This window comes from Stegostoma tigrinum, chromosome 18 (genome assembly GCF_030684315.1).
Source record: "Stegostoma tigrinum isolate sSteTig4 chromosome 18, sSteTig4.hap1, whole genome shotgun sequence".
Lineage (NCBI taxonomy): Eukaryota > Metazoa > Chordata > Chondrichthyes > Orectolobiformes > Stegostomatidae > Stegostoma > Stegostoma tigrinum.
This window is the reverse complement of record NC_081371.1, coordinates 46,405,624-46,431,146: the sequence shown is the minus strand read 5'-3', so window position 1 is coordinate 46,431,146 and position 25,523 is coordinate 46,405,624. Positions and strand designations below refer to the sequence as shown.

General features: G+C 46.2%; 1 protein-coding gene across 2 annotated transcripts in view; it reads left to right on the top strand.

The window, feature by feature from the left end:
- Positions 1–507: 507 nt before the first annotated feature.
- The window catches only part of LOC125460958 (plakophilin-2-like), a 62,241-nt gene continuing 37,225 nt past the window's right edge, over positions 508–25,523 (top strand). Inside the window, exons 1-4 of one of the 2 annotated variants that reach the window (XM_059652504.1) lie at positions 508–725; positions 6,016–6,125; positions 16,894–17,759; positions 23,112–23,250. In XM_059652504.1, the coding sequence (XP_059508487.1) occupies positions 539–725; positions 6,016–6,125; positions 16,894–17,759; positions 23,112–23,250 (1,302 nt within the window). In that variant the 5' untranslated portion in view covers positions 508–538. Of the gene's footprint in view, positions 726–6,015; positions 6,126–16,893; positions 17,760–23,108; positions 23,251–25,523 lie in introns of both variants that reach the window. The other variant, XM_059652503.1, reaches the window with a different exon arrangement.

Genomic DNA, 25,523 nt, shown 5'->3' with positions numbered 1-25,523 from the left:
AGCTGGAAAAACGTTTGAAATCTTTCACTGCCTGTGTCTGCGGCAAGTCTAGACCTTCCATCCCATCCCTTGCCCCCTATGATTCAATGCCACTTTCTTGAGCTATTTGCGGTCCGCCTGATGCAAGAAGAGCCTTTAACTCCAATCGATTATAATCGTGGGCAATGCAAGCTCACTCAATGCATAGAATGGTAGCCAGAAGAAGTCCATTCGGTCCATCGGGCGCATGTTGGCCTTTTGAAAATGGTGCTCAACCAGTTTCCCTTGCAACTGCCCATCGGTTACTTTACCCACTCCTGTTCTGAAAATGGTGAATCAATCTGGTTTCAGTGCTCCTTCAGACAGTGAGTATTGCAATGAAAGGCTCTGCAGGGAACACAGCAGGATCAGAGTTGGAGAGCTCGGGAGAACCGGGCTTTTGGGAACTTGCGACCAGGAAGTGTGCAGCAGGAGGAGGTTTTGCAATCGCTCGGGGGTGGTTCTGGCAGTCGCACAGACACACCTCAGTTACAGGCAGGAGTAGCAGCTGGAACCTGCAATGGTGAGCAGCCGGGACCCTTTCTTCCGCACGGTGCTGAGCCAGGAGATCCTCTCTGTCCTGGACTCCAGCCTCGCTGTCCCCTCCGATGAGAAGCTCCGCTTGTCCCGCCAGGATGACAAGAACTTCCGAATCCGGCAGCAGGTCAGCCTCAGCATGTCCCGCAAGAACAGGAGGGCATCCACAGGTAAAGGGGCATCCGCTGGTCCCCGGAAGAGGGCACACGTTCTCCTCCGGAGGGGCTGTCCGATTCACCCCCTCCTCCCCACCCCCCCCCCAAACTTTGGTGGCTGGATGCTTGCGAGGGGAGAGTCTGTCCCCCTGGGTGGGGAAGTGTACGAGGGAGAGTCCGTCTTCCCTGGGGGAGAGGGGAGAGTCTGTTCCCCCTGGGGGAGAGGGGAAGAGCCTGTCCCCCTGGGGGCGAGGGGAAAGTCTGCCCCTCTGCGGGGTGGGGAAATCTGAGAGGGAGAGTCTGACCGCTGGTGGGGGGGGGGGGAAGAGTCTGTTCCCCTCGGGTGGGGATGTGTATGAGGGAGAGTCTGTCCCCTGGGGGAGAGAGGAGAGAGTCTGTCCCCCTGAGTGGGGAAGCATATGAGGGAGAGTCTGTTGCCCTGGGGGAGAGGGGTAAAAGTCTGTCCCCCTGGTTGGGGAAGGACATGAGGGAGAGTCTGTCGCCCTGGGGGAGAGGGGTAAAGTCTGTCCCCCTGGGGGAGAGGGGAGAGTCTGTCCCCCTGGGTGGGGAGGTGTACAAGGGACAGTCTGTCCCCTGGGGGAAGAGGGGAATTGTGTGTCCCCTGTGGGGGCGGGGGTGGGGAAGTCTGAGAGGGAGAGTCTGACCATTGTGTGGGGGGGCGGGGAAGAGTCTGCTTCCCTGGGTGGGGATGTGTGAAGACTTTGCACCCCCCACCCCCAAGGGAGGCGACGGGTATCTGCATGGAAGGGGTGTGTTGAGGGTGGGGGGGTCTATCCCCTGGGGGAAGGGAAGTCTGTGTTGCTGTGGGAGAGGGAGTCTCTGTGAGAATCTACACCATGATTCCCAAGTATACTCGAAGGTCAGATGCTGTAGTGCTGGTAGCAGTATTTTGTATGTGTGAGAATGTAGTGACAACACTGAAACTGTCACAGAGGCAGCTATGTTTTCTTTTCAACAAAGTGTTGAGAAAAACCCATGGGAGGACTGCTGTTGGTTTTTTTTCTTCCACTCACTTATCTTCCTCAGTGTGGACTTGCTGAATGAATGTTTCTCCCTCTTATGGCTGTCTTTTAGATGTGACGTTAAAGGTCCCTCAACTTCCCTCTCATATTGTGTAAAAGATCCCATGGTCACTGTCGCCTCAGCTTGCATTGTGACTATAGCACAGAAATGGATCTTTTCACACAACTGGCCCAGGCTGGTGTTTTTGTTCCACATGAGTTTCCCCAACATTGCTTTATTTCTTTCTGTCAGTGTAGCCTCCCTCTGAGTTCTCCCTCATGTTTATCCAGCTTCCCCTCTAATGTGTCAATACTGTCAGCTTCAATCACTTCCTATAGTAACAGGTGTTTTACCCTGGTCACTTTGTAGGTAACAGGTGCTGTGCGGGTCTGTATTAAACTCAAGAAAGTAGGTGACGGCCATTCGCTGGTTCATTTCTTAGGAAAATGCCATGACCAGGCAGAGTCAACCTGCCTCCTTTAAAATGTAAACAAAGCCTGGCAGTTAACTGTCAATCATTATTAACTGGTTTAAGAAAAACAAATGAAATGCAGACGCTGTAAATCAGGAACAAAAACAGAAGTTGTTTGAAAGGGTCTGCTGGCCTGGCAGCATCTGTGAAGAAAAATCAGAGTTATTCTCTGATTCTGAGATAACAAGGTGTAGAGCTGGATGAACACAGCAGGCCAAGCAGCATCAGAGGAGCAGCAAGGCTGATGTTTCAGGCCTAGACCTTATTCCAAAGAAGGGCCTAGGCCCAAAACGTCAGGTTTCTTGCTCATCTGATGTTGCTTGACCTGCTGTGTTAATCCATCTCTATACCTTGTTATCTCAGATTCTCCAGCATCTGCAGTTCCTACTATCTCTGAAATTTATTCTCTGATTCGGTTTTTTTTCTCCACAGATGGTCCTCAGCCTGCTGAGTTTTTCTAGCAACTTCTGTTTTTGCCCATTATCAACTGCTACATTTATCTCTGGCAACACCTCTGCCAACCAATCAGCGCTCTCTGCTCATACAGTATAATGTTGGCTTCCCTTTAAATCTGTATTCTTGTGATTTGTCCTGATGAGTGCAAGATGAAAAGCTTCGATAAAATATGCCATTTTAGAGCAAAACTCAAGTTTAACATGAAGGTATAAATGATAAAAATTGTTATGTGGCCCACGATTGCCCTTGAGAAGGTGGTGCTGAGCCACTTTCTGAAACCACTGCAATCCATGCAGTTTAGATGCTCCACAACATGATGGACAAAGGAGTTCCAGGATTCTGAACCAGTGGTAATTAAAGAACAGATGTAGCTGCAAGTCAGAGATGCCAACGTTTACTGCAGTGGTAAATTAGCCCCAACCCATCACTGATAACAATCATTACTTTGGCTCCTGCTGTGCTGCATGTTAATTGCATATGTCTATGCCTGCATTTTGCATTGCAGCCTTGTCACTCGTCAGCTCCATTCCATTGAGAATCCATGCTGTGTTGTCGAGTTACGCTGTTGTGGGGTCTCTTCATCAGTCTGGCTCCATTAAAAATCCATTTCAGGTTGTCCTGTCAAACTTGCAGCGTCCAGCTGATCTCACTGGGTGGAAACCCTGAATAGCTCAATGAAATACTAACATCTGAATTTTGCATTATTTGCGGATTAATGACTTTAGTATGAATAAGCAAGTCAGGGAGTAATTTTGGAGGGATACAAAGGGCTGCAGATACAAATTAGGGAGCAGGCCACCCTCCTACAATGTCTCTAAACAAGAGCAGGTAATTCTGTTCTTAACTGCAATCTTTCGCCATCTCTGCGCCCTCAGATTTTTGGAGTGATGTTGACACACCTTTCCCCATTTTGAGATTTTCCCTGTTGTTGTGTAAGGTTCAATTTTGTCAGTCTTGACACATCGGGAGGTTTTTAAAATTCTTTCATGGTGTGTGGGTGTCACTATCCCTAAGTGCCCTTCAACTGAGTGGTGTGCTAGGATCATTTCAGTTAAAATTTTCCAGGACATGGCCTGTGGCCTTGTACGCTAGGGTGCTTGAAGTATTCATCTAAATACTTCTTAAGTATTGTGATGATTCGAGCCACTACCGTCCTTTCAAGCAGTGAGTTCCAGTCACCATGACCCTCTGGTTTAAATAAATTTTCTGTCAAATCTCCTCTTAAACCTCCGTTGTCTTAAATCTGTGTTTCCTATTCGTCCCTTCTATTAGGGAGGAAACATTCTTCTTCACAAAATTCATGATTTTCAACGTTTTTGACAATCAGCTTCCCCCGCAGCCTTCTCTGCTCTAACAAACACAGCCAATCTAGTCTCTCTTCTTAACTGAAATGTCAGCCTGAGAATTCAGCTGTGAACCAGTGCTGGGAACTGACCCTGCAGCCCAATGGTATCAATGTGGACTTCACCAGCTTCAAAATCTCCCCTTCCCCTACTGCATCCCTAAACCAGCCCAGTTCGTCCCCTCCCCCCCACTGCATCCCAAAACCAGCCCAGCTCTTCCCCTCCACCCACTGCAGCCCAAAACCAGTCCAACCTGTCTCTGCCTCCCTAACCTGTTCTTCCTCTCACCCATCCCTTCCTCCCACTCCAAGCCACACCTCCATCTCCTACCTACTAACCTCATCCCACCTCCTTGACCTGTCCGTCTTCCCTGGACTGACCTATCCCCTCCCTACCTCCCCACCTATACTCTCCTCTCCACCTATCTTCTTTTCTCTCCATCTTTGGTCCGCCTCCCCCTCTCTCCCTACTTATTCCAGAACCCTCACCCCATCCCCCTCTCTGATGAAGGGTCTAGGCCCGAAACGTCAGCTTTTGTGCTCCTGAGATGCTGCTTGGCCTGCTGTGTTCATCCAGCCTCACATTTCATTATCTTGGATTCTCCAGCATCTGCAGTTCCCATTATCACAGGGAAGTGATCACTTGGCACAATTTTGCAGATGGCCAGGGTAGTTCGGCCAGTGGTCTCATCAACAGTTGTGTCTGCAACAACACCTGAAGCAAGTGATCTGATCACTTCTAGATAACCCCGGGTTGATCGCAAGTCCACATGACAGTGACAACTCATTTGAGTGTCTGCCCCATCAATCGGGGAGGTGATGGCCTAGCGGTATTATGACTGTACTGTTAATCCAGAGACCCAGATAATGTTCCAGTGACCCAGGTTCAAATCCCGCCACAGCAGATGATGGAATTTGAATTCAATAAATATCTAGGATTAAGAATCTAATAATGACCGTGAATCCATTGTCAATTGTCAATTTTCAGGAAAAACTGATCTGATTCACCACTGTCCTTTAGGGAAGGAAACTGCCATCCTTACCAGGTCTGGCCTACGTGTGACTCCAGACCCACAGCAATATGGTTGATTCTTAACTGCCCTCTGAGCAATTGGGGATGGGCAATAAATGCTGCCTGGCCAGTAACGCCCCATGAATGAATAGAGGAAAGAAAATTATCACATCACTGCTTATGGGATCCTGCTGAACACAAATTACTCTCTACGTTTGCCACAATTCAACAGTGGTCATGTTTTCAAAATCTCCAAAAGACACCACCTCTGACTGTGCAGAACCCCCTCAGTATTGGGCCAAAATGTCATCTCAGTTGGTGACAATTTTCTAGAGTGGTGCTTGAACCAATGCCTATCTGAGTGGAAATGTTAGCCAAAAAACGCTTGTGTTAAAAGTAACGGCAGTGAAGAAGAGCAACCAGGGCAGCATTGTTAGGAATGTGCTGGAACAGTAGGAACTGCACCCTGGAATGAACCCTTTATGTAGCCTTGTCCCTCCATCAGCCCACGAACTTCCAAGATCTTTCTGCTCCTCCGTTCTGGCCTCTTGCTCACCCCAAGTTTTATTTCCCCACCAGTGGTCACCATGCCATCAGTGCCCTGTGCTCCAGAATTACCTCCATAAACCCCTCTACCTGTCTCCCCTTCTTTCAGTCTCCCCTACATATCTTGGAGCAGCAGTTTAGTCTCCTACAGTCTACTTATGTATCTGGTTGTCATATTTACCATGGTAATCGCTCTACTGAGCTATTGGAATGGTGTAGGGAACGTCAGTGAGTAAAGTCACTGCTCTCTCTCCCACTAAGTAGGTTAAATCCCAGAATGGTGTTTTGTCACTTGCATTGCACATGGTGTGTGTGTGTGTGTGTGTGTGTGTGTGTGTGTGTGTGTGTGTGTGTGTGTGTGTGTGTGTGTGTGTGTGTGTGTGTGTGTGTGTGTGTAGTACTGTATGTGATAGAGATTGGGACAGAGTTGTTAATTGTGTCATTGTATTTGTAGATCGGGTGCAGCGGACACTCAGTGCCCCTGACTACATTAGCTCCGTGGCAATCCCTGCGTTTGGATATCCGACACTGCCACTTCCAGGGCCTCGATACAATTACACGGAGGTATGTCATTGATGAATGTGTGCTGTTCATGGAATGAATCTTATTCCTCTGGTCAGGCAATCTAGGAAGAGGGAACATAACCTGAAAATCTGAGCTGGGCCATTCTGGAGTAAAATTAGCAAATGATGCTTCATGCCACAAGTGTTAGGCTTGTGTGACTCCTCCCCGCAAGAAGCAGTAGATGCTAGCTCAGAGACAGTAGGAACTGCAGATGCTGGAGAATCTGAGACAACAAGGTGTAGAGCTGGATGAACACAGGAGGCCAAGCAGCATCAGGGGAGCAGGGAAGCTGACGTTTCCAGCAAAGACTCTTCTTTACTAAATAAGTAGCAGTGGCTGGACAGGTGATGTGCTGTAGCTGTATGATGTGAGAGCTGGCTGATTCCATTGTGAACGGCAGCGACCACATCTGCAGCAAGTGTTGGTTGCTGGAAGAACTCCGGATCAGAGTAAATGATCTGGAATCTGAGCTTCAAACTCTGCGGCACATCTGGGAGGGGGAGTGTTACCTGGACACTTTGTTTCAGGAGGCAGTCACCCCCGGTAGATTAAATAACTCAAATTCAGAAAGTGTTCAGGGACAAGGTGTGACTGTAAGTGAGGCAGGCAGGGGGATTCAGAGTTCAGGAGTGCAGGAGCCTCAACCCTCGACCTAGAGCAACAGGTATGAGATTCTTGCTCCCTGTACGGTTGAGGAAAAGGACTGGACAGGATGAGCCAGCTGACCACGGCATCGTGGTGCAGAAGGTCATTCAAGAGGGGGGAGCAAAAAGACAGGTAGTTATTATAGGGGATTGTATAATTAGGGGGACAGACAGTATCCTGTGCAAGCCGGATTGGGAGTCCCGAATGATGTGTTGCCTGTCCGGTGCCAGGGTGTGGAACATCTCCAACCAGGTTGAAAGGATATTGGAGCGGGAGGGGGAGGATCCAGTTGTGGTCCACGTTGGGACTAACAACATAGGCAAAGCTGGGGTAGAGGACTTGTTCAGGGATTTATGAAGCACTAGGAAAGAAATTGAAGTACAGGTCCTCAAGGGACATAATCTCCGGATTACTGCCTGAGCCACGAGCCAACTGGCATAGGGAAAAGAAAGTTAGGGAAGTAAACACATGGCTAAGGGATTGGTGTGGGAAAGAGGGATTCCATTTCATGGGGCATTGGCATCAGTTTTGGAACCGGGGGGGATCTGTACCGTTGGAACGGTCTCCACCTGAACCGATCCAGAACCAGTGTTCTAGCGAAAAGGATAAATAGGGTGGTTGGTAGGACTTTAAACTAGTGAGTCGGGGGGGAGGCAGTGAAAGAGACACGGAGTATGGAGTTAGATGGAAAGATAAGCAACAAAATAGCAGGTGTACAGGTGGGTTTAAGCTCGAGGCAGACTAGGAATACAGCAAAAAGGAAGGATAGCTTAAGACATCTTGGGATTTCCAACCTCTCTAATAATGATAAGAAAGCTAGCATTCAGACACTTTATCTAAATGCTCGTAGTATTCGCAACAAAGTAGATGAATTAACAGCACAAATCCTCTTGAATGATTATGATGTGGTAGGCATCACAGAGACATGGTTGCAGGGAGCTCAGGACTGGCAGTTAAACATCCAACGATTCACAACATATCAAAAATACAGGGAGGTGGGCAGAGGGGGTGGGGTTGCCTTGTTAGTTGAGAATGAAATTAAATACGGCACTGAATGACATAGGGTCAGAGGATGTGGAGTCTGTGTGGGTGGAATTGAGGAACCACAAAGGCAAAAAATCTATAAATGGGAGTTATGTACAGACCTCCTAACAGTGATCAGGACCAGGGGCGCAAGATGCACCAAGAAATGGATAGGGCATGTCAGAAAGGCAAAGTCACGATGATCATGGGGTCTTCAATATGTAGGTGGATTGGGTGAATAATGTTGCCGGTGGATCCAAAGGAAGAGAATTAATGGAATGTTTGCAGGATGGCTTTTTGGAACAGCTTGTGATGGAGCCCACAAGGGAGCAGGCTATTCTGGACTTAGTGCGGTGTAATGAGCCTGACGTTTTAAAGATCTTAAAGTAGGAGGCAACGATCATAATATGGTAGAGTTCAGTCTGCAGTTTGAAAGAGAGAAGGCAAAATCGGATGTAATGGTGTTATAGTTAAATAAAGGTAATTACAGGGGCATGAGAGAGGAATTGACGAAAATTGAAGCGGAGCCTAGCAGGGAAGACAGGAGACCAACAATGGCAGGAGTTTCTGGGTGTAATTGAGGACACAGCACAGAGGTTCTTCCCAAAGAAAAGAAAGATTATCCAGGGTGGGATCAGACAGCCATGGCTGACCAAGGAAGTCAGGAAATATATCAAAGAAAAAAAAACAGCCTATAAAGTGGCCAAGAGCACTGTGAAATCAGACGATTGGGAAGGCCACAAAAATAAACAGGATAACAAAGAGAGCAATAAGGAAGGAGAAGATCAAATATGAAGGCAGGTTAGCTAGTAATATTAGAAATGATAGTAAAAGCTTCTTTCAATACATAAGAAACAAACGAGAGACAAAAGTAAATATTGGGCCGCTCCAAATTGAGGCTGGAAGGCTAGTGATGGGAGATAAGGAAATAGCAGAAGAACTTAATAAGTACTTTGCGTCAGTCTTCACAGTGGAAGACATGAGTAGTATGCCAACAATTAGGGAGAGTCAGGGGGCAGAGTTGAGTATGGTAGGCATTACAAAAGAGAAAGTGCTAGAAAAGCTAAAAGGTCTAAAAATTGATAAATCTCCTGGCCCCGATGGGCTACATCCTAGAGTTCTGAGGGAGGAGGCTGAGGAAATAGCAGAGGCTTTGGTCGTGATCTTTCAAAAGTCACTGGAGTCAGGGAAAGTCCCAGATGATTGGAAAATTGCTGTTGCAACCCCCTTGTTTAAGAAAGGATCAAGGCAAAAGATGGAAAATTATAGGCCGATTAGCCTAACCTCGGTAGTTGGTAAAATTCTTGAATCCATTGTCAAGGATGAGATTTCTAAATTCCTGGAAGTGCAGGCTCTGATTAGAACAAGTCAGCATGGATTTAGTAAGGGGAGGTCGAGCCTGACAAACCTGTTGGAATTCTTTGAAGAGGTAACAAGTATGTTAGACCAGGGAAACCCAGTAGATCTTGTCTATCTAGACTTCCAAAAGGCCTTTGATACGGTGCCTCACGAGAGGCTGCTGAACAAGGTGAGGGCCCATGGTGTTCGAGGTGAGCTACTGGCTTGGATTGAGGACTGGCTGTCTGACAGAAGGCAGAGAGTTGGGATAAAAGGCTCTTTTTCGGAATGGTAACCGGTGACGAGTGGTTTCCCGCAGGGTTCAGTGTTGGAGCCGCAGCTGTTCACCTTGTACATTAATGATCTGGATGAAGGGACCGGGGGCATTCTGGCGAAGTTTGCCGATGATACAAAGATAGGTGGACAGGCAGGTAGTACTGAGGAGGTGGGGAAGCTGCAGAAAGATTTAGACAGTTTAGGAGAGTGGTCCAGGAAATGACTGATGAAATTCAATGTGAGTAAATGTGAGGTTTTGCACTTTGGAAAAAGGAATACAGGCATGGACTATTTTCTAAATGGTGAGAAAATGCGCAAAGCAGAAGTACAAAGGGATCTGGGAGTGTTGGTCCAGGATTCTCTTAAGGTTAACTTGCAGGTAGAGTCCATGATTAAGAAAGCGAATGTAATAAAGAATAAAGAACAAAGAAAATTACAGCACAAGAACAGGCCCTTCGGCCCTCCAAGCCTTCGCCGATCAAGATCCTCTGTCTAACCTGTCATCTATTTTCTAACGGTCTGTGTCCATTTGCTCCCTGCCCATCCATGTACCTGTCCAAATATATCTTAAAAGACGCTAACGTGTCTGCTTCTACCATCTCCGCTGGCAACACGTTCCAGGCACCCACCACCCTCTGTGTAAAGAACTTTCCACACATGTTGTCATTTATCTCAAGAGGGTTGGAATATAAAAGCAGCGATGTGCTTCTGAGGCTTTATAAAGCTCTAGTTAGGCCTCATTTAGAATACTGTGTCCAATTTTGGGCCCCACACCTCAGGAAGGACATACTAGCCCTGGAGCATGCCCAGTGGAGATTCACACGGATGATCCCTGGAATGGTAGGTTTAACATACGATGAACGGCTAAAGATCCTGGGATTGTACTCATTAGAGTTTAGAAGGTTGAGGGGAGATCTAATAGAAACTTACAAGATAACGTATGGCTTAGAAGGGGTGGACGCTAGGAAGTTGTTTCCGTTAGGCGGGGAGACTAGGACCCGTGGGCACAGCCTTAAAATTAGAGGGGTTAAATTTAAAACTAAAATGAGATGACATTTCTTCAGCCAGAGAGTGGTGGGCCTGTGGAATTCATTGCCACAGAGTGCAGTGGAGGCCGGGACGTTGGATGCCTTCAAGGCAGAGATCGACAAATTCTTGATCTCAAAAGGAATCAAGGGCTACGGGGAGAGTGCAGGGAAGTGGAGTTGAAATGCCCATCAGCCATGATTTAAATGGTGGAGTGGACTTGATGGGCCGAATGGCCTTACTTCCACTCCTATGTCTTATGGTCTTCAGAAAAAATTATTCTGAAGAAGGGTCTAGGCCCAAAACATCAGCCTTCCTGCTCCTCTGGTGCTGCTGGGCCTCCTGTGTTCATTCACCTCTACACCTTGTTATCTCAGATGCTAGCTCGGTTCATTTTAAGATGGTTTGCTTTTCTAAATCAAGGAGATAAAGAAATGTGCAATCAAGCTGGGTGAGTAGGGTTAGGCCACAGATCTGACATGATCTGGCAGAACAAACTCAAAAGAGTGGCTGAATAACCTCCTCCTGATCCTCTGTCCCTAACACTGAGACTACTCTGTGTTAACTTAGACAGCTTCAACGTTTTAAATGCTGGTTTCCTCCCTGCACCATGTTGGGATAAATAGTGCAGTTTCTTATGTTTTCCACTATAACTAAATCACCCCAACTTATCACTAAAACAGGACTGAATGAAAGAAAGAAGTTGCATTTAGGTAGCACCACACACATCCTCAGGATTTTCAGAAACACACTTTACAGACATTGAAACCTGTTGAAGTGTACGCTGATTGTAATAAGGAAATGCAGCTGCCAATTAATTAGCAAATGTCTGTCAGGACTCGGACACCCGCCCTCGTGTGTTTGAAATCCCCACATCATCAAGTAGCATTTTAATGTCTCAGTGCAGAGCTCCCTCAGCACAACGCTCCCCCAGTCCCTCAGTTCAGTGCACCATCAGCGTGGACCTCCCTCAACACAACACTCCTTCAGTGTGGACTGCCCTCAGCAGAACACCCCCTCAGTGTGGACCTCCCTCAGTGTGGACTTCCCTCAGCACAGAACTCCCTCAGCGTGGACTTCCCTTAGTGCAGCGCTCCCTCAATGTGGACCTCCCTCAGCATGACACTCCCTCAGTGTAAAGCTCCCTCAGCACAGTGCTCCCTCAGCGCAGAACTCCCTCAGCATAGCCCTCCATCAGCGTGGACCTCCTTCAGCATGGAGCTCCCTCAGTGCAACACTCAGTCCCTCAGTGCTACACTCCCTCAGTGTGGCTGCCCCTCAATGTAACCCCCCCCCCCAAGTGGAATACCCCCCCACCCCAGCAAGTGTAGTGCCCCCCCCGGGTTCCTCAGGGCTGTGTTCCTTCAGCCCATACACAGAGTGTCCCTCCTGATTGTGCTTTCAGGGTCTCTGCAGGAATCCAAGCCAAGAGCTCTCCCATGGCTGAGGTTGATCTCTGGGGCTCAGTCAATACTAAATCAATCTGTCACTTGATTGCTGATAGGTTAATCAATTACATACTGTAACAATCAGGAAGACTATGCAAATTATCAATAAATCGATTGTTTTTCAGGCTGAGAGTTCTTGCACAGCCTTGACTTTGCCTTAAACGCTTTGTATACATTTTCCTGACGTTAGTTACAAGTGTTTCTACTCTAATACTAATTTTGAAATTTACACCCCTCATTTTTGTCTTATTATTTACCATCCACTTTATCCAAATGATTTTAGCTACTATTTATTTTTCTCCTAAGTTATAGTTAAGGTGCAGTCCTTCTGCAACCTTGATCTTCCGTAGCACTGGAGCATCTCCTATGATCTTCAGAACTCTGAACTGCTCAGACTCTGTCCTTAGGATTATCTCCGACTTTAATTGCTGCACCATTGAGGGTCATAGTTTCAGGTGGCCTGGAGCACCAAGCTCCGGAATTGTCCCCGACACCACACTGGCTCCTTCTCTTCCTTTCAATACACTCTGTAAGACTTCCCTGTTTGATCAATCTTTTGGCTGCTTCGCTACTATCCCCTAATTGATAGTCATCCCTATGAAGTGCAGTTGGATGTTTTACAGGTGTTATTCAAGTGCAAATAAAGTGTTTCTTCTGTTGCTTTGTCTCCCAATAAATTTGTTTAAGGTGACGGTTCTTTGGCTATTTCTTTCACATCCATCTACTTTCTTTTGATGTGTCAGTTACTTACAGCAGAGTAATCAGAGACATGAATCATCCTGGGCTGTTAACCTGCTCAGTAAACTGGAAATATGAAATACTGTGAACACTGATACAAGGGGAAGACTACAAGCTCCTGGAGTCCTTGAAGAAAGATTTCAGGCCTTGACCTTTCCCAGTCAAATCCTTTTAACATTTTAACTACCTTGAGCAGATCAGCCTCAAATTTCCAAACAAGAACAAGTACAAGCCAAATTCATCCCCAAAAAAACAGCAGAATACTGAGGTTTATATCTAGTGTGATAGAATTGTGTGAATCCTTGACCAAGCACTGTATACAGCTCACCCTCCGTATAATTAAAGCATATTACAGCGCTTGAGAGAGTTCAAAGCTGATTAGTCGCACTACCACAATTAAGTGATTGTACCAGTTCTAATAGTGAGAGGAGGTCCATCATTGTCATTGGTTAAGGGTTACAGTGAGGAGACAGGAGAATGGGGTTGAGAAATGTTTCAGCCATGATTGCATAGGGGAGCAGACACTGTGGGTCGAATGGCTTAGTTCTGCTCCTGCAGTCTTATAATATGATGTGATGCCTAGGTAGCACTGGTATTTCTGGTTGGGTTAATGTGCTGTTACAAATCCTCCTTCCCATGCTGTTGTAAAGGTTTGAGTAGTAGTATGTGATGGACAATGAACCACAAGTAAGTCTCACAGAAGAGGCTTGCGTCTTTAAGTGTTTGCATTGAAACCTGCAACAATGCCTAACATTAGATGTGATTCTTGAATGGGGCCGTTCTGAGGGTGCAAAGAATTTCACTGATAAAACAGTTTGGATTATTGGTTGGACTGACCTTATGAAGCTCTTATATATACTGGCAGCTAAATATATTATTAATTTTTGCAGACCGAAAGAAGATGAATGCATACTGTCAGAGATAATGGGAACTGCAGATGCTGGAGAATTCCAAGATGATAAAATGTGAGGCTGGATGAACACAGCAGGCCAAGCAGCATCTCAGGAGCACTGCTTGGCCTGCTGTGTTCATCCAGCCTCACATTTTATCATCTTGGAATGCATACTGTGACTGTTTCAACTCAGCAAGATATTTGCCAGCCACTCACCGGTTCAGTTCGCAGGGAAATGCCTTGACCAATCAGAGTCACCCTGACTGGTTTAAAATGTAAACAATGTCAGGCATTGTGTCGTTCAGCATTGACTGGTGCCTTTTCCACAGAAACATTTCTATCCATTAGTGTCGACTTGCCGACCAATCAGTATTATCCTCTTATAGAGTTAATATGTTGGCTTCCCTCTGAATTGGTATTCTTGCAGATTGCCCTATGAGTCCCGGACAATAAGCTTCAACGAAATTTGCTGAACTGTCTTTTCTCAGCGACATTCAAGGTGTGACATCTCAGTAACCCTATGCAGGCGATATAAAATCTTAGGCAGATTAAAAATCACCAACAAGAGATGAAGAAGATACATGTGCTTTCATAAGGAGATCTGTGCCAGATTCTCCAAACAGAGGCTGTGTGATAATATTAGATTAGGCGGAGCTTGGTTCAAACAATAACACCTTAAGAACCATTGCCTTGTATGATAGTAACCATTAAGAAGCATTGAATAGGCTGGGCCTATTCCTGCTGGTAAAGAGAGGGCACAGGGGCAACCTCGTAGAGATCTTTAAAATTACGAAATTAAGATAAATGGCAGGGAAGGTGACTGTGCTTGCAGCAGGGTCCAGAACTGGGGTGGGCCAGCAATATAAAACAGTCACTAACAGTCACTAATTATCCAACAGACTGACCCAGAGAGTGGTTAGGGTACAGATTTTTGTGGCTGCAGAAAGCAGGTCAAGGCAAGCAGCGAGAACGTATTTACGGAGGAAGCTTGGTAAAACAGGGGGAAGAAAAGTATAGAAGGGTAAGCTGGTAGGGGGTGACAAAGAGAGCTAGAAGAGGGCTCATGTGGAATACAAGCACTAGCATGAATCGGAAGGGCCAAATGGTCTGTGATGCTGCTGTAACGTGCGTGCTATTTCAGTAAACATTTCCAAGTGAGACAGTGTTGTGATTCAGCTGTCAGTGATACACAGATTATCTCAGTTGTGAGACTTCTACCGCTTGCTCTATGTTTGCACAGGCTTTGTGCCCTGCTTGTGCTAATTTTCCCTGTGGGCATTGAATCAATAAACTGGGCCTTTTGTAAGGGTTTGGTGTCTCTTACTGAGCCCTGCTTTTCTTTTACTGGGTGGAAGAACTCTGTTGAGATTGTAATCTAATATCAAAAATAGCTTCATGTTCTGACAATGGACTGTTCAAACTAAAGTACTCTGCAAAATGTCTGTATCTATGCACTGAATCAACTTGTTTTAACATTGCACTAACCCTGTGGGCAGTTTTAGATAAGCCAGAATTAATTTGCTGTCAATCAAATGAATATCTACGATTCGCACAAGGTTTTCTGATAGACAACCCCCTTCGGGTCATGCATGTTTCTTATAGAAGTTTGCCTCAGCTTGCAGCCTTGTCTTGTGTTTTGAAAATTTTCTTGAGCTTTGCCAGGGTGGGAATAGAGTAAGTTAGCCACATGGAATTTCAAAAGGTCCCTTGCCACAGCACATCAGGGAGTTAAAATTCCCCTAGTAATTGAATCGTGAGAATTGTCAAGGAGGATAACAGATACGCAGAAATCAAAAGCAAATGCTTGTAATCAGTTGTTGAGTCCATAATTGGGCTACACTTCCTGAACCATCCTGAGTGTGTTCACAGATACTCGAACATTAAACTTAATATAATCAGGCATGTGGACACATAGTTAATTTACCCTCACTAGAAGTGACATCCATTCATTACCAAAGATCTAGTCTCCGCAAACAAAAGGGATATGTTCCAGCCTTGTGCCTTTCTAAATATTCAGGAGAGGAGCTTCAGGAGCCTGTAGTTACCTCATAGCAATGCCTCAGCCAATGAAAGTAGATTTCTCAGACCATCCTCACCCCTTTTCTCCTGTTGTATAAAAAGTGGTGAAATTTGGCATTCTTGTATTTGTCCTGATGAGTGTGAGTCAAAAAGCTTTGACAGTGTGCCTGTCTTTTCAGCAAGATTCAAGTTCTATGAAACCAGGCGACTCTTTGAACGATAAAAGATTGATAGATTTTGGAGCTGGTATCTCAATTTATTTCAGCCTGTGATGATGCAGTAACGTGCATGCTATTTCGACAACAGGAGAGTAAAATTCACCTGGAAATGGAAATTATAGCATTTGGTGGCCCGGTTATAGCAAGGATATTACTAAGCTGGAGAGAGTTCAGAAATGATTTACCAGGATGTTGCCAGGAATGGAGGGTTTGAATTGTAAGAACTGCACTAACTATAAAACCGTTATACATTGGAGCAGAAATAGATAACTCAGCCCATTGAGTCTGCTGCACTATTCAATGAGATTATGGATGGTCTGATAATCTTCAACTTTATTTTCCTGCCTTTTCCCCATAACCTTTGTTTCCCTCACTGATTTAAAAATCACTCTATCTCAGCCTTGAATAAACTTATCAACCCAGACTGAACAACCTGTGCTGTTAAACATTCCTCGTCATATCTGCCTTCAACCAGCAACTCCTTATTCTGAGACAATGATGTGTGGTTTTAAAATTTCCCAAATGGGAAACGACCTTTCCATATCTACTCTGTCAAGTCACGTAAGATTCTTCGATGTTTCAGTAAGGTCAACTGTCATTCTTCTATATTCCAACAAATGCAGACCTAACGTATTCAACCTGTCCTCATTAGGTGGTCTGACCATCCCCAGTATCAGCCTAGTGAACCTTGTCTGCACAGCCTTCACAATATTAACAGGAAAGGACTGAGTAGGTAAAGACAAACCATTTCTATTCATTAGGGATTTCAGAACTAAGTGGCTTGTCTAAAATTTAGGGCCAGACTATTCAGGAGAGATATCGGGAAGCATTTCTTCACACAAAGATTGTTAGAGGTTTGAAATTCGCTTCCATAAATGGGAATTGATGCCAGATCTGTTGTTAGATTTTTTTAAAAATCTGAGATAGTGTTTTTTTATTGTAAAGGAAAGGAATTAAGGGATATGGGCCAAAGCCCTGAGATAGGCCCCAGATCTGCCTTGATCTCATTAAATGGTGGAAAAGGCTCAAAAGGCTGAGTGACTTACTCCCACTCTTATTGCCTCCATGGCTAGTATAACCTGTGAGTTTTCGAATCTCTCTATTATTGTATGTTGTTAAAGTGTGTTTCTTTGTCTTTCCGACAGACCCTGAAACCAACAGGTCACAGAATTAATCAAAGATTGGTGATTGGAGCTGCCCAGTTTTCCTCAGGAACTGGCCGATTCTTGTCCCAAGGACAGCAGAGCCAGACCATTAAACCAACAAAGCGGATAGAGATATCACCTGACAATAGCCCGGTTATGTCCCGCAATTGCCCACGGATGGAATCGAGATTTTTGAGAAAGGGGACAGTGGCAAGAGATCCCACCTTGTCCTACAGTCGGCGTTTCATCCATGCTGAGAAGAACCAGGGCAATCGACTGAACACCATGAGGCCCACTATGCACCGCAACACAAGACACACACAGACGGAATTCATTTTGCCCGTTCCCCGGCCAGTTCTTGTCAGCAGGGCTCCTTCTCAAAGTTTGCAGAAGCAGGTGGTCACGGTGAGCAGAGAGTCCCAAACCTACGGGAGTGTTCACGACGAGAGTGCTCCTGTCAGCCCCGTCGTAAATTTTCATCCAGGCCTCAGTCAAAGCATGTCGAGGATATACGACAGGAGCCAAGCTTGGGCCCTGGATCATCATGCAGGGAGAGTTGCTTCCAGTTACCATGGTGAATCGTACAAGAGGCAGGCCCAGAGAGGAGACAGATACAACTGGACCCAAACATCTCACCAGACTGACATTTTTACAACCAACAAAGCAGGGTTAATGCCAGTGGAAAGTCTGAGCATGGAAGCCCTGGACAAAGCCCAGATCCAGGCCGAGGCCCAAGTCCAGATCCAGGCCGAGGCCCAAGCCCAGCCTCAGTTTCTACCTCAAGCTCAAGCCCAAATCAGTTACCAGACATCAGGTTACGAAGGAAACTATGAAATGCAGGGAGAATATGTAAACCCTACCGAAAGGTAAGTAACATCGATAAGCTAACAAGGAAGACCAGTTCAGTCACCAGGCATGACTACCCATAATCATTCCTGTTTAAATTTGATGTCCCGTCAGCTATTTTGTGCACCTGTTTTGGAGGGAAGGTCCTGACGGCTATCCCTTGTTTCTGAATAATGTAACCAGTACTTCAGAGTCTAAGCAAGAGGCGTTGTAGTGGAACAATGTTAAGGATGAGGGAATTTAGAAATGTTCCCTTTGAACACAACATTGACTTCTATTTCCAGATGTTTAGGGTGGCACGATGGCTCAGTGGTTAGCACTGCTGCCTCTCAACACCAGGTTTGAATCTGGCCTCGAGTGACTGTTTGCATGGAGTTTGCACATTCTCCCTGCGTCTAGTGAGTTTCCTTCGGGTACTCCGGTTTCCTCCCACAGTCCAAAGATGTACAGGTTGAGTGGATTGGTTAAGCTAAAATGCTCAGTACTGTCCAGGGATGGGCAGGCTAGGTGGATTAGCCACAGGAAATACAGGGTTAGGATAGGCCTGTGTGGGATGCTCCTCAGAGAGTCAGTGTGACTCAGTGTGTTGAATGACCTGCTTCCACACTGTAGGGATTCTATGTTAATGCCATACGTGGACATTAGAGGTGCTCAGGATGGAAGGAAAATTAGAGGGAATGCTGAAATTCAGCTCTGCCCAGAGACCATAGAAGCTGTGTTCTCACAATGTTAAAGGATAAGGGATGATAGATGTTAAATGATGAGAGTTTTGGATAAAGTAATGAGATACTACTCCTTCTGACAGGAGTTTTGGGAACCACAGCAACACAGAATTAAGACAATTGACAAAAGAAAGTCATGGAAGGGACAAACTTGTTTTCTCAATGTAAATTATAGTCAAGAACATGCTGCCTGAAAGGCTGATGGAAGCAGATTCCATCGTAATTTCCAAAAAAGGATTTTGATGATTTGTACGTCATTGGGAAAAGAGCAGGGAAAATACAATCAGCTGTATAATTGTTCTAACGAGTTTGCAGAGAGACGATGAGCTGAATGTCCTCCACTAATGATGTTCCATTTGGTTCCAGATTTGCCCGTGGGGCAATGTTCTATGTCTTATGTACAGTTTGTCCATTGCAAAGATGTGGGAGGCCATTCAGCCCACATACAAATTCCCATTACAATATCTAACAACCTTTTGAAAGACACCCCATTGGTCTGATTTGAATCTTTGGGCATGGGAACCGCGCACAGCAATCATCCAGTGTTCTCCAGGTGACCAGTCATTGTGTTTTGAGGGTGGAGCGCGGTCACCAAGTCCATTCCTGGGCTGCGGGTCACAAACGGGACACTGCTGTATAGTATTCCAGTTCCAGACTAGCTCAGTATCGGAAGGAGAGGAAACTAATTCTCCGCAACCTTCACTCAAAGTGGCAGAGCAGAGGGAGCACGATCTAATGGCCAAAATAATCTAATAATCACAAGTGGCCATAACCAGGTTGGGGGTCACTTCACAAAGGCCTGAACCTTCACAGAGATGAGGGGCTCTGTACCTGAGACAACTTGGCGTGAGAGCCACAGCACTGGAAGTGCCCCCACAAAACCTGGGTCCCCAACATTTTTCACCAGGAAGGAGGATCAGGAGAGATAGCTGGAAAGAGCAGCACGAGGTATTTCACAGAAATGGCAGCACATTTCATAACTGCAGCTGCTTCACACACTGGCCAGATTTCCTGCCCTGAAGGATGCTGCTAAGCCAGGTTCATTTTTGAAACAGCCATCAATTAAACAGTCACTGTCAAGAGAGTCATTATTAGGAGGGTGCTGTCAGAACCAGGGGAGCATCACACTTGCAGAGTCACTGCAGAGGGACTGCCACACTGTTAGTGGGCTAATACCGAGGGAATGCTGCACTGTCGGAGGGTCAGTATTGAGGGAATGCTGCTCTGTTGGACAGTCAGTAACAGGGGAGCATCGTACTGTTGCAGAGTCAGTACAGTGGATGTGCCACACTGTTAGTGGGCTAATACCGAGGCATTGCTGCACTGTCAGAGGGTCAGTACCATGGGAGCATCACATTCTCAGAGTGGAGCACTGCACTGTCGAGAGTCAGTGCTGAGGGAGCGCTGCACTGTCAGAGGGTCAGTACTGAGGGAGTGCTGCACTGTCAGAGGGTCAGTGCTGAGGGAGTACTGCACTGTCAGAGGGTCAGTACTGAGGGAGCGCTGCACTGTCAGAGGGTCAGTACTGAGGGAGCACTGCACTGTCAGAGGGTCAGTACTGAGGGAGCACTGCACTGTCAGAGGGTCAGTACTGAGGGAGTGCTGCACTGTCAGAGGGTCAGTACTGAGGGAGTGCTGCACTGTCAGAGGGTCAGTACTGAGGGAGCACTGCACTGTCAGAGGGTCAGTAGTGAGGGAGTGCTGCACTGTCAGAGGGTCAGTGCTGAGGGAGTGCTGCACTGTCAGAGGGTCAGTAGTGAGGGAGTGCTGCACTGTCAGAGGGTCAGTAGTGAGGGAGTGCTGCACTGTCAGAGGGTCAGTGCTGAGGGAGTGCTGCACTGTCAGAGGGTCAGTAGTGAGGGAGTGCTGCACTGTCAGAGGGTCAGTGCTGAGGGAGTGCTGCACTGTCAGAGGGTCAGTAGTGAGGGAGTGCTGCACTGTCAGAGGGTCAGTGCTGAGGGAGTGCTGCACTGTCAGAGGGTCAGTAGTGAGGGAGTGCTGCACTGTCAGAGGGTCAGCACAGATGGAATGTTGCACTGTCAATGAGTCAATATTGAGGGAATGATTCACTGTCAGACAGTCAGTACTGTGGAAGCAACGCAGTGTTGCAGAGTCAGTACTGAAGGAGTGCCACACTGTTGGAGGGTCTGTACTGAGGCATTGCCAAACTGTTGTAAAGTCAGTACTGGGGGAGTGTTGCACTGTCAGAGGGTCAGTATAGAGGGAAGGCTGCTCTCTTGGATGGTCAGTATTGAGACAATGATGCACTGTCAGAGGGTCAGTACTGAAGGAGCGCCGCACTGTCAGAGGGTCAGTACTGAGGGAGCGCCGCACTGTCAGAGGGTCAGTACTGAGGGAGCACCACACTGTCAGAGGGTCAGTACTGAGGGAGTGCTGCACTGTCAGAGGGTCAGTACTGAGGGAGCGCTGCACTGTCAGAGGGTCAGTACTGAGGGAGCACCACACTGTCAGAGGGTCAGTGCTGAGGGAGCGCCGCACTGTCAGAGGGTCAGTACTGAGGGAGCACCACACTGTCAGAGGGTCAGTGCTGAGGGAGTGCTGCACTGTCAGAGGGTCAGTAGTGAGGGAATGCTGCACTGTCAGAGGGTCAGTACTGAGGGAGTGCTGCACTGTCAGAGAGTCAGTACTGAGGGAGTGCTGCACTGTCAGAGGGTCAGTACTGAGGGAGCACCACACTGTCAGAGGGTCAGTGCTGAGGGAGTGCTGCACTGTCAGAGGGTCAGTACTGAGGGAGTGCTGCACTGTCAGAGGGTCAGTACTGAGGGAGCGCTGCACTGTCAGAGGGTCAGTACTGAGGGAGCACCACACTGTCAGAGGGTCAGTACTGAGGGAGCGCTGCACTGTCAGAGGGTCAGTAGTGAGGGAATGCTGCACTGTCAGAGGGTCAGTACTGAGGGAGCGCCGTACTGTCGGAGGGTCAGTACGAAGAGAGTGCTGCCCTTTCAGAAATGTTGTATTTCAGTTGAAGCCTTAAACTGAGGTTCTGTTTGTTTTCTCAGTTTGATACGTAGGAGCCCACCATCACTAACTGAAGCTCAGCACTGAGACATGTCCAAATGTTAATCCCTCAACCAACTTCACTAAAATCTGGTTAATATCACAATGGTGTTCGTGAGAGCTTGCTAAGCTGAATAAATCGTCACCTCCATTTCCTGCAACACTTTGGTAAATCCTGATCTTGTGGTGATCGAGTTGAAAATGCTTTCCTGTGTATGAACAACTTTGCCTTGCAAATGTAGGGAAATCTGCCACCTGTTTACTGATGGTTGTAAATATAGCAGATAATTTCAAGATGTGTTCATTCTTCTCTGCATAGTGAAATGTCAGGGACAACAAATTCCAAACAACTGAAGCAATTAGGCAGCCCGCAGTCCCTGAGGAGAGAATTTTAATTCCTGTTCAAATCAACTTCTTCCCTTTGTGTATTTTTGTGTTGAATGTTTCCTGGAGACCCTCTGTTTAGATATTTTCTAATCAGCCTGTTCGGAGATGTTAAGACACATGTCTGAAAGAGGTGGGACTTGAACCTAGGCCACCTGGCTCGGTGGGAGAGACACTACAACTGCACCAGCCCTAATCAAAGCTGGTTTAACTCCAGGAACATTAAGGGCATTAAGGCTCAGATCCGTTACCTCCAGCTCAAATTCCTGGAGTGGACATGATCTTTTGCACTTAATGCAGCTGTGTTTGCCCATTGAGTCACAGACAATAACCTGGACACTTGGTTTGTGTGTACGTGATAATGGCTAAATAGTTTACCTGGGGCTTCGTGCCAAGTATTGTGAACGTAAGATGTGAATTTGTCTAATTTGATGGTACAGTTCAGAGAGTGACCAGGAGGTGTGACCAGAGCCATATTCCACATTCTTGCCTTGACAGACTGGCAATTGGAACTATCTCAAGGATCTGTATTTGGGCCACAGCACTTCCCAATATATAGCTGGGTCAGTTGGCTGAATGGGTAGTTTACAATGATGCAGAGTGATGTCAATTGTGTAGGTTCAGTTCTTGTACCAGGTTACTATGAAGGAACCTCCTTCTCAACCTCTAGCCTCACCTGAGGCATGATAAACCAGTACTGGTCTCTCCTTAATAAGAGAGTAGCCCTGTGCTCTGGTAGGACTGTGCTAACTTTACCTTGATGAGTATTTCAAACTTCAAGATGATACAAAGCTAAGCAGGACAGGATTGTGTGTCATGAGCAAGATTTTCAGGTGGATTTGGACAAGCTTAGTGATTGGTCAAGAGCACGGCAGATGGAATATAATACCGAAAAAATGTTATCCACTTTGGTACAATGTATTTCTCAAACAGTGAGAGGCTAGAAAATGTGGATGTATGAAGGGACCTAGGTGTCCTTGATAATGGATCACTGCAGACTAACATGCAGATGCAGCAAGTTGTTAGAAAGTCTAATGGACTGTTAGCCTTTATTGCAAGACGATGTAAGCACAGGAGTAGTGAGGTCTTGCGTCAGTGGTATAGGAGTTTGGTTACTCTGCACCTGGAGTACTTTATGTCCTTACTGCTGGAAAAGGTATTACTGAAGTAGTGCAACAAAGTCTAAAATTTCACCTTGATTGAATAACGTTACCCCAGTTCTAAAGGCAGTGCCTTTTCTTTTAGCAGTGTAAGCGGAGATGACAGTGGTGACTGGACTATTGAAACTGCAGTCTCTGCCCTGACACACGATAACATGGATTATGTACTATATGGGGCTAATTTCATCCAACATGAGTGTTACCAAAGACCTGATGCAAAGAAAGAGGTAACTCAGATTTCATCCTTTTTTTAAAGTAAAGGTGCAAGTTTGGCGTTCAAAAGGACAGGACTAAGTAAAAGTAGCCTGGTTGTTACAAAGCAATTTCTGACTAAACTATTGAATGTATGTTTTCCAAAGAATTATTTTTGATATTTACCCCTCTAGGTATCATTGCCCTAGGTACCATTGAGGCAATGAGTGATATGGAGATAGTGTGGGAAGGTAGAGTTGAGGTGGAAAGTCAACAGTGATGTTGTTGAATGGCAGAACAGTCGAGAAGGGCCAAATGTTCTTCTCTAACTTCTATATCTCATGTTCTTAGCAAGTCTGAAGTACAGGGGACTCCAGCTGTACACCCTGCAGATGTCCCTTTATTTCTGAGGAGGCCTGTATTCACATCCCAACACTACCACCACATTGTGTTTGTCTTCACCATGAGATGACATCAAGACTCGAACCAGGCATGAGGGAGCACTTAACACAAAAATAGATGTGTTCATTCGTTAAAGATCTGAGAAGTCATAGCTCATCAGAGACTAGAGGAATCACTTTGCTTTTGGAGAGAAATAAGTTGCTTTAGCTTGAGTGATACCAATCTGCATCAAACGTAGCTGATCAGAAGACTTTCCCACTCTTAACTCCTAGTATGGTAATGAGAGAAAGATTAATAACCTTTTCAGAATGAAATCAGCCACTCTTACCTGGTCTGGCCTATATGCGGCTTCAGATCCACAGCAAAGTGGCTAACTCTTAACTACCCTCTGAAATGGCCTAGCAAGTCACTCATTCGAGGGCATTTTGGGATGAGGAACAATGGCTGACAATACCAGCGAAGCCCACAGCTCAGGAGAAAACAAATCAACAAACTGTTTGGCTGTGGCATGAACACACCTCTTCATCTCTTAGAGTCGTGGAGATATACAGTACAGAAACAGATCCTTAACGACCAGGTATCCTAAACTGACCTAGTCCCATTTGCTAGCCCTTTGACCCGTATCCCTATGAACCCTTTCTAGTCATATACCCATCCAGATGTCTTTTAAATGTTGTAATTGTACCAGCCTCCACCACCTACTCTGGGAGCTCATTCTACACATGCATCATCGTCTGTGTGGAAAAGCTGCCCCTTAGGTCCCTATTAAATCTTTCCCTTCTCACCTTAAGTTTATGCCCTCTAGGTTCGGACTCCCCTACCCTAGGAAGAATCCTTGGCTAATCCTGTCTGTGCTCTGACCCGCCAGGGAAAATAGCCCCAGCCTATTTAGTCTCTCCCTGTAGCTCGAACCCTCCAATCCCGGCAACATCCTTGTAAGTCTTCTATGAACTCTTTCAAGTTTCACAACATCTTTCCTCTAGCAGGAAGAGTAGAAATGCACGCAGTATTCCAAATGTTGTCGAACCAGGGTCCTGTACAGCTGCAACATGACCTCCCTGGTCCCATACTGAAAGCATTGACCAATAAAGGCAAGCATACCAAACACTTTCTTCACTACCCTGTCTACCTGTGACTCCACTTTCAATGAACTATTAACCTGCTCTCCAAGGTCTCTCTGTTCTGCATCGCTCCCCAGGAATCTACCACTAAGTGTACAGGTCCTACCCTTACCAAAATGCAACATCTCATATCTATCTAATCTGGCCAAGGTCCTGTTGTACTCTGAGGTAACCAGCTTCACTGTCCTCTACACCACCTCACAGAAACTGTCCTGCAATCCGTTGAAATTCTTTCAGAGATAATGGGAACTGCAGATGCTGGAGAATCCAAGATAACAAAGTGTGAAGCTGGATGAACACAGCAGGCCAAGCAGCATCTCAGGAGCACAAAAGCTGACGTTTCGGGCCTAGACCCTTCATCAGAGCCTCTGATGAAGGGTCTAGGCCCGAAACGTCAGCTTTTGTGCTCCTGAGATGCTGCTTGGCCTGCTGTGTTCATCCAACTCCACACTTTGTTACGTTGAAATTCTTCACCTTTCATTTGGTTTTAAGTGACTGCAGATGTAAATCTCACTTTTCTAATGAAAAGCAGAGAGGTGATCAGGATCCCTGACTGTATATCTCCAAAGATGGAAATCACTCACTGCAGTTATAATAAATATATTTTTTAATTGCATTTGGCTATTGAGACTTTATTTTTATATATGGGGACAGAATGTCAGCAACAACCTGCATTTACATAGAACCTTTAATGTATTAAAAGGAACTTTTAAAGAGCACAATCCTACAAAATTTGACACTGAATCAAACCTGGCAAGAAGTAAACATTTCAGTCATGGTAGACA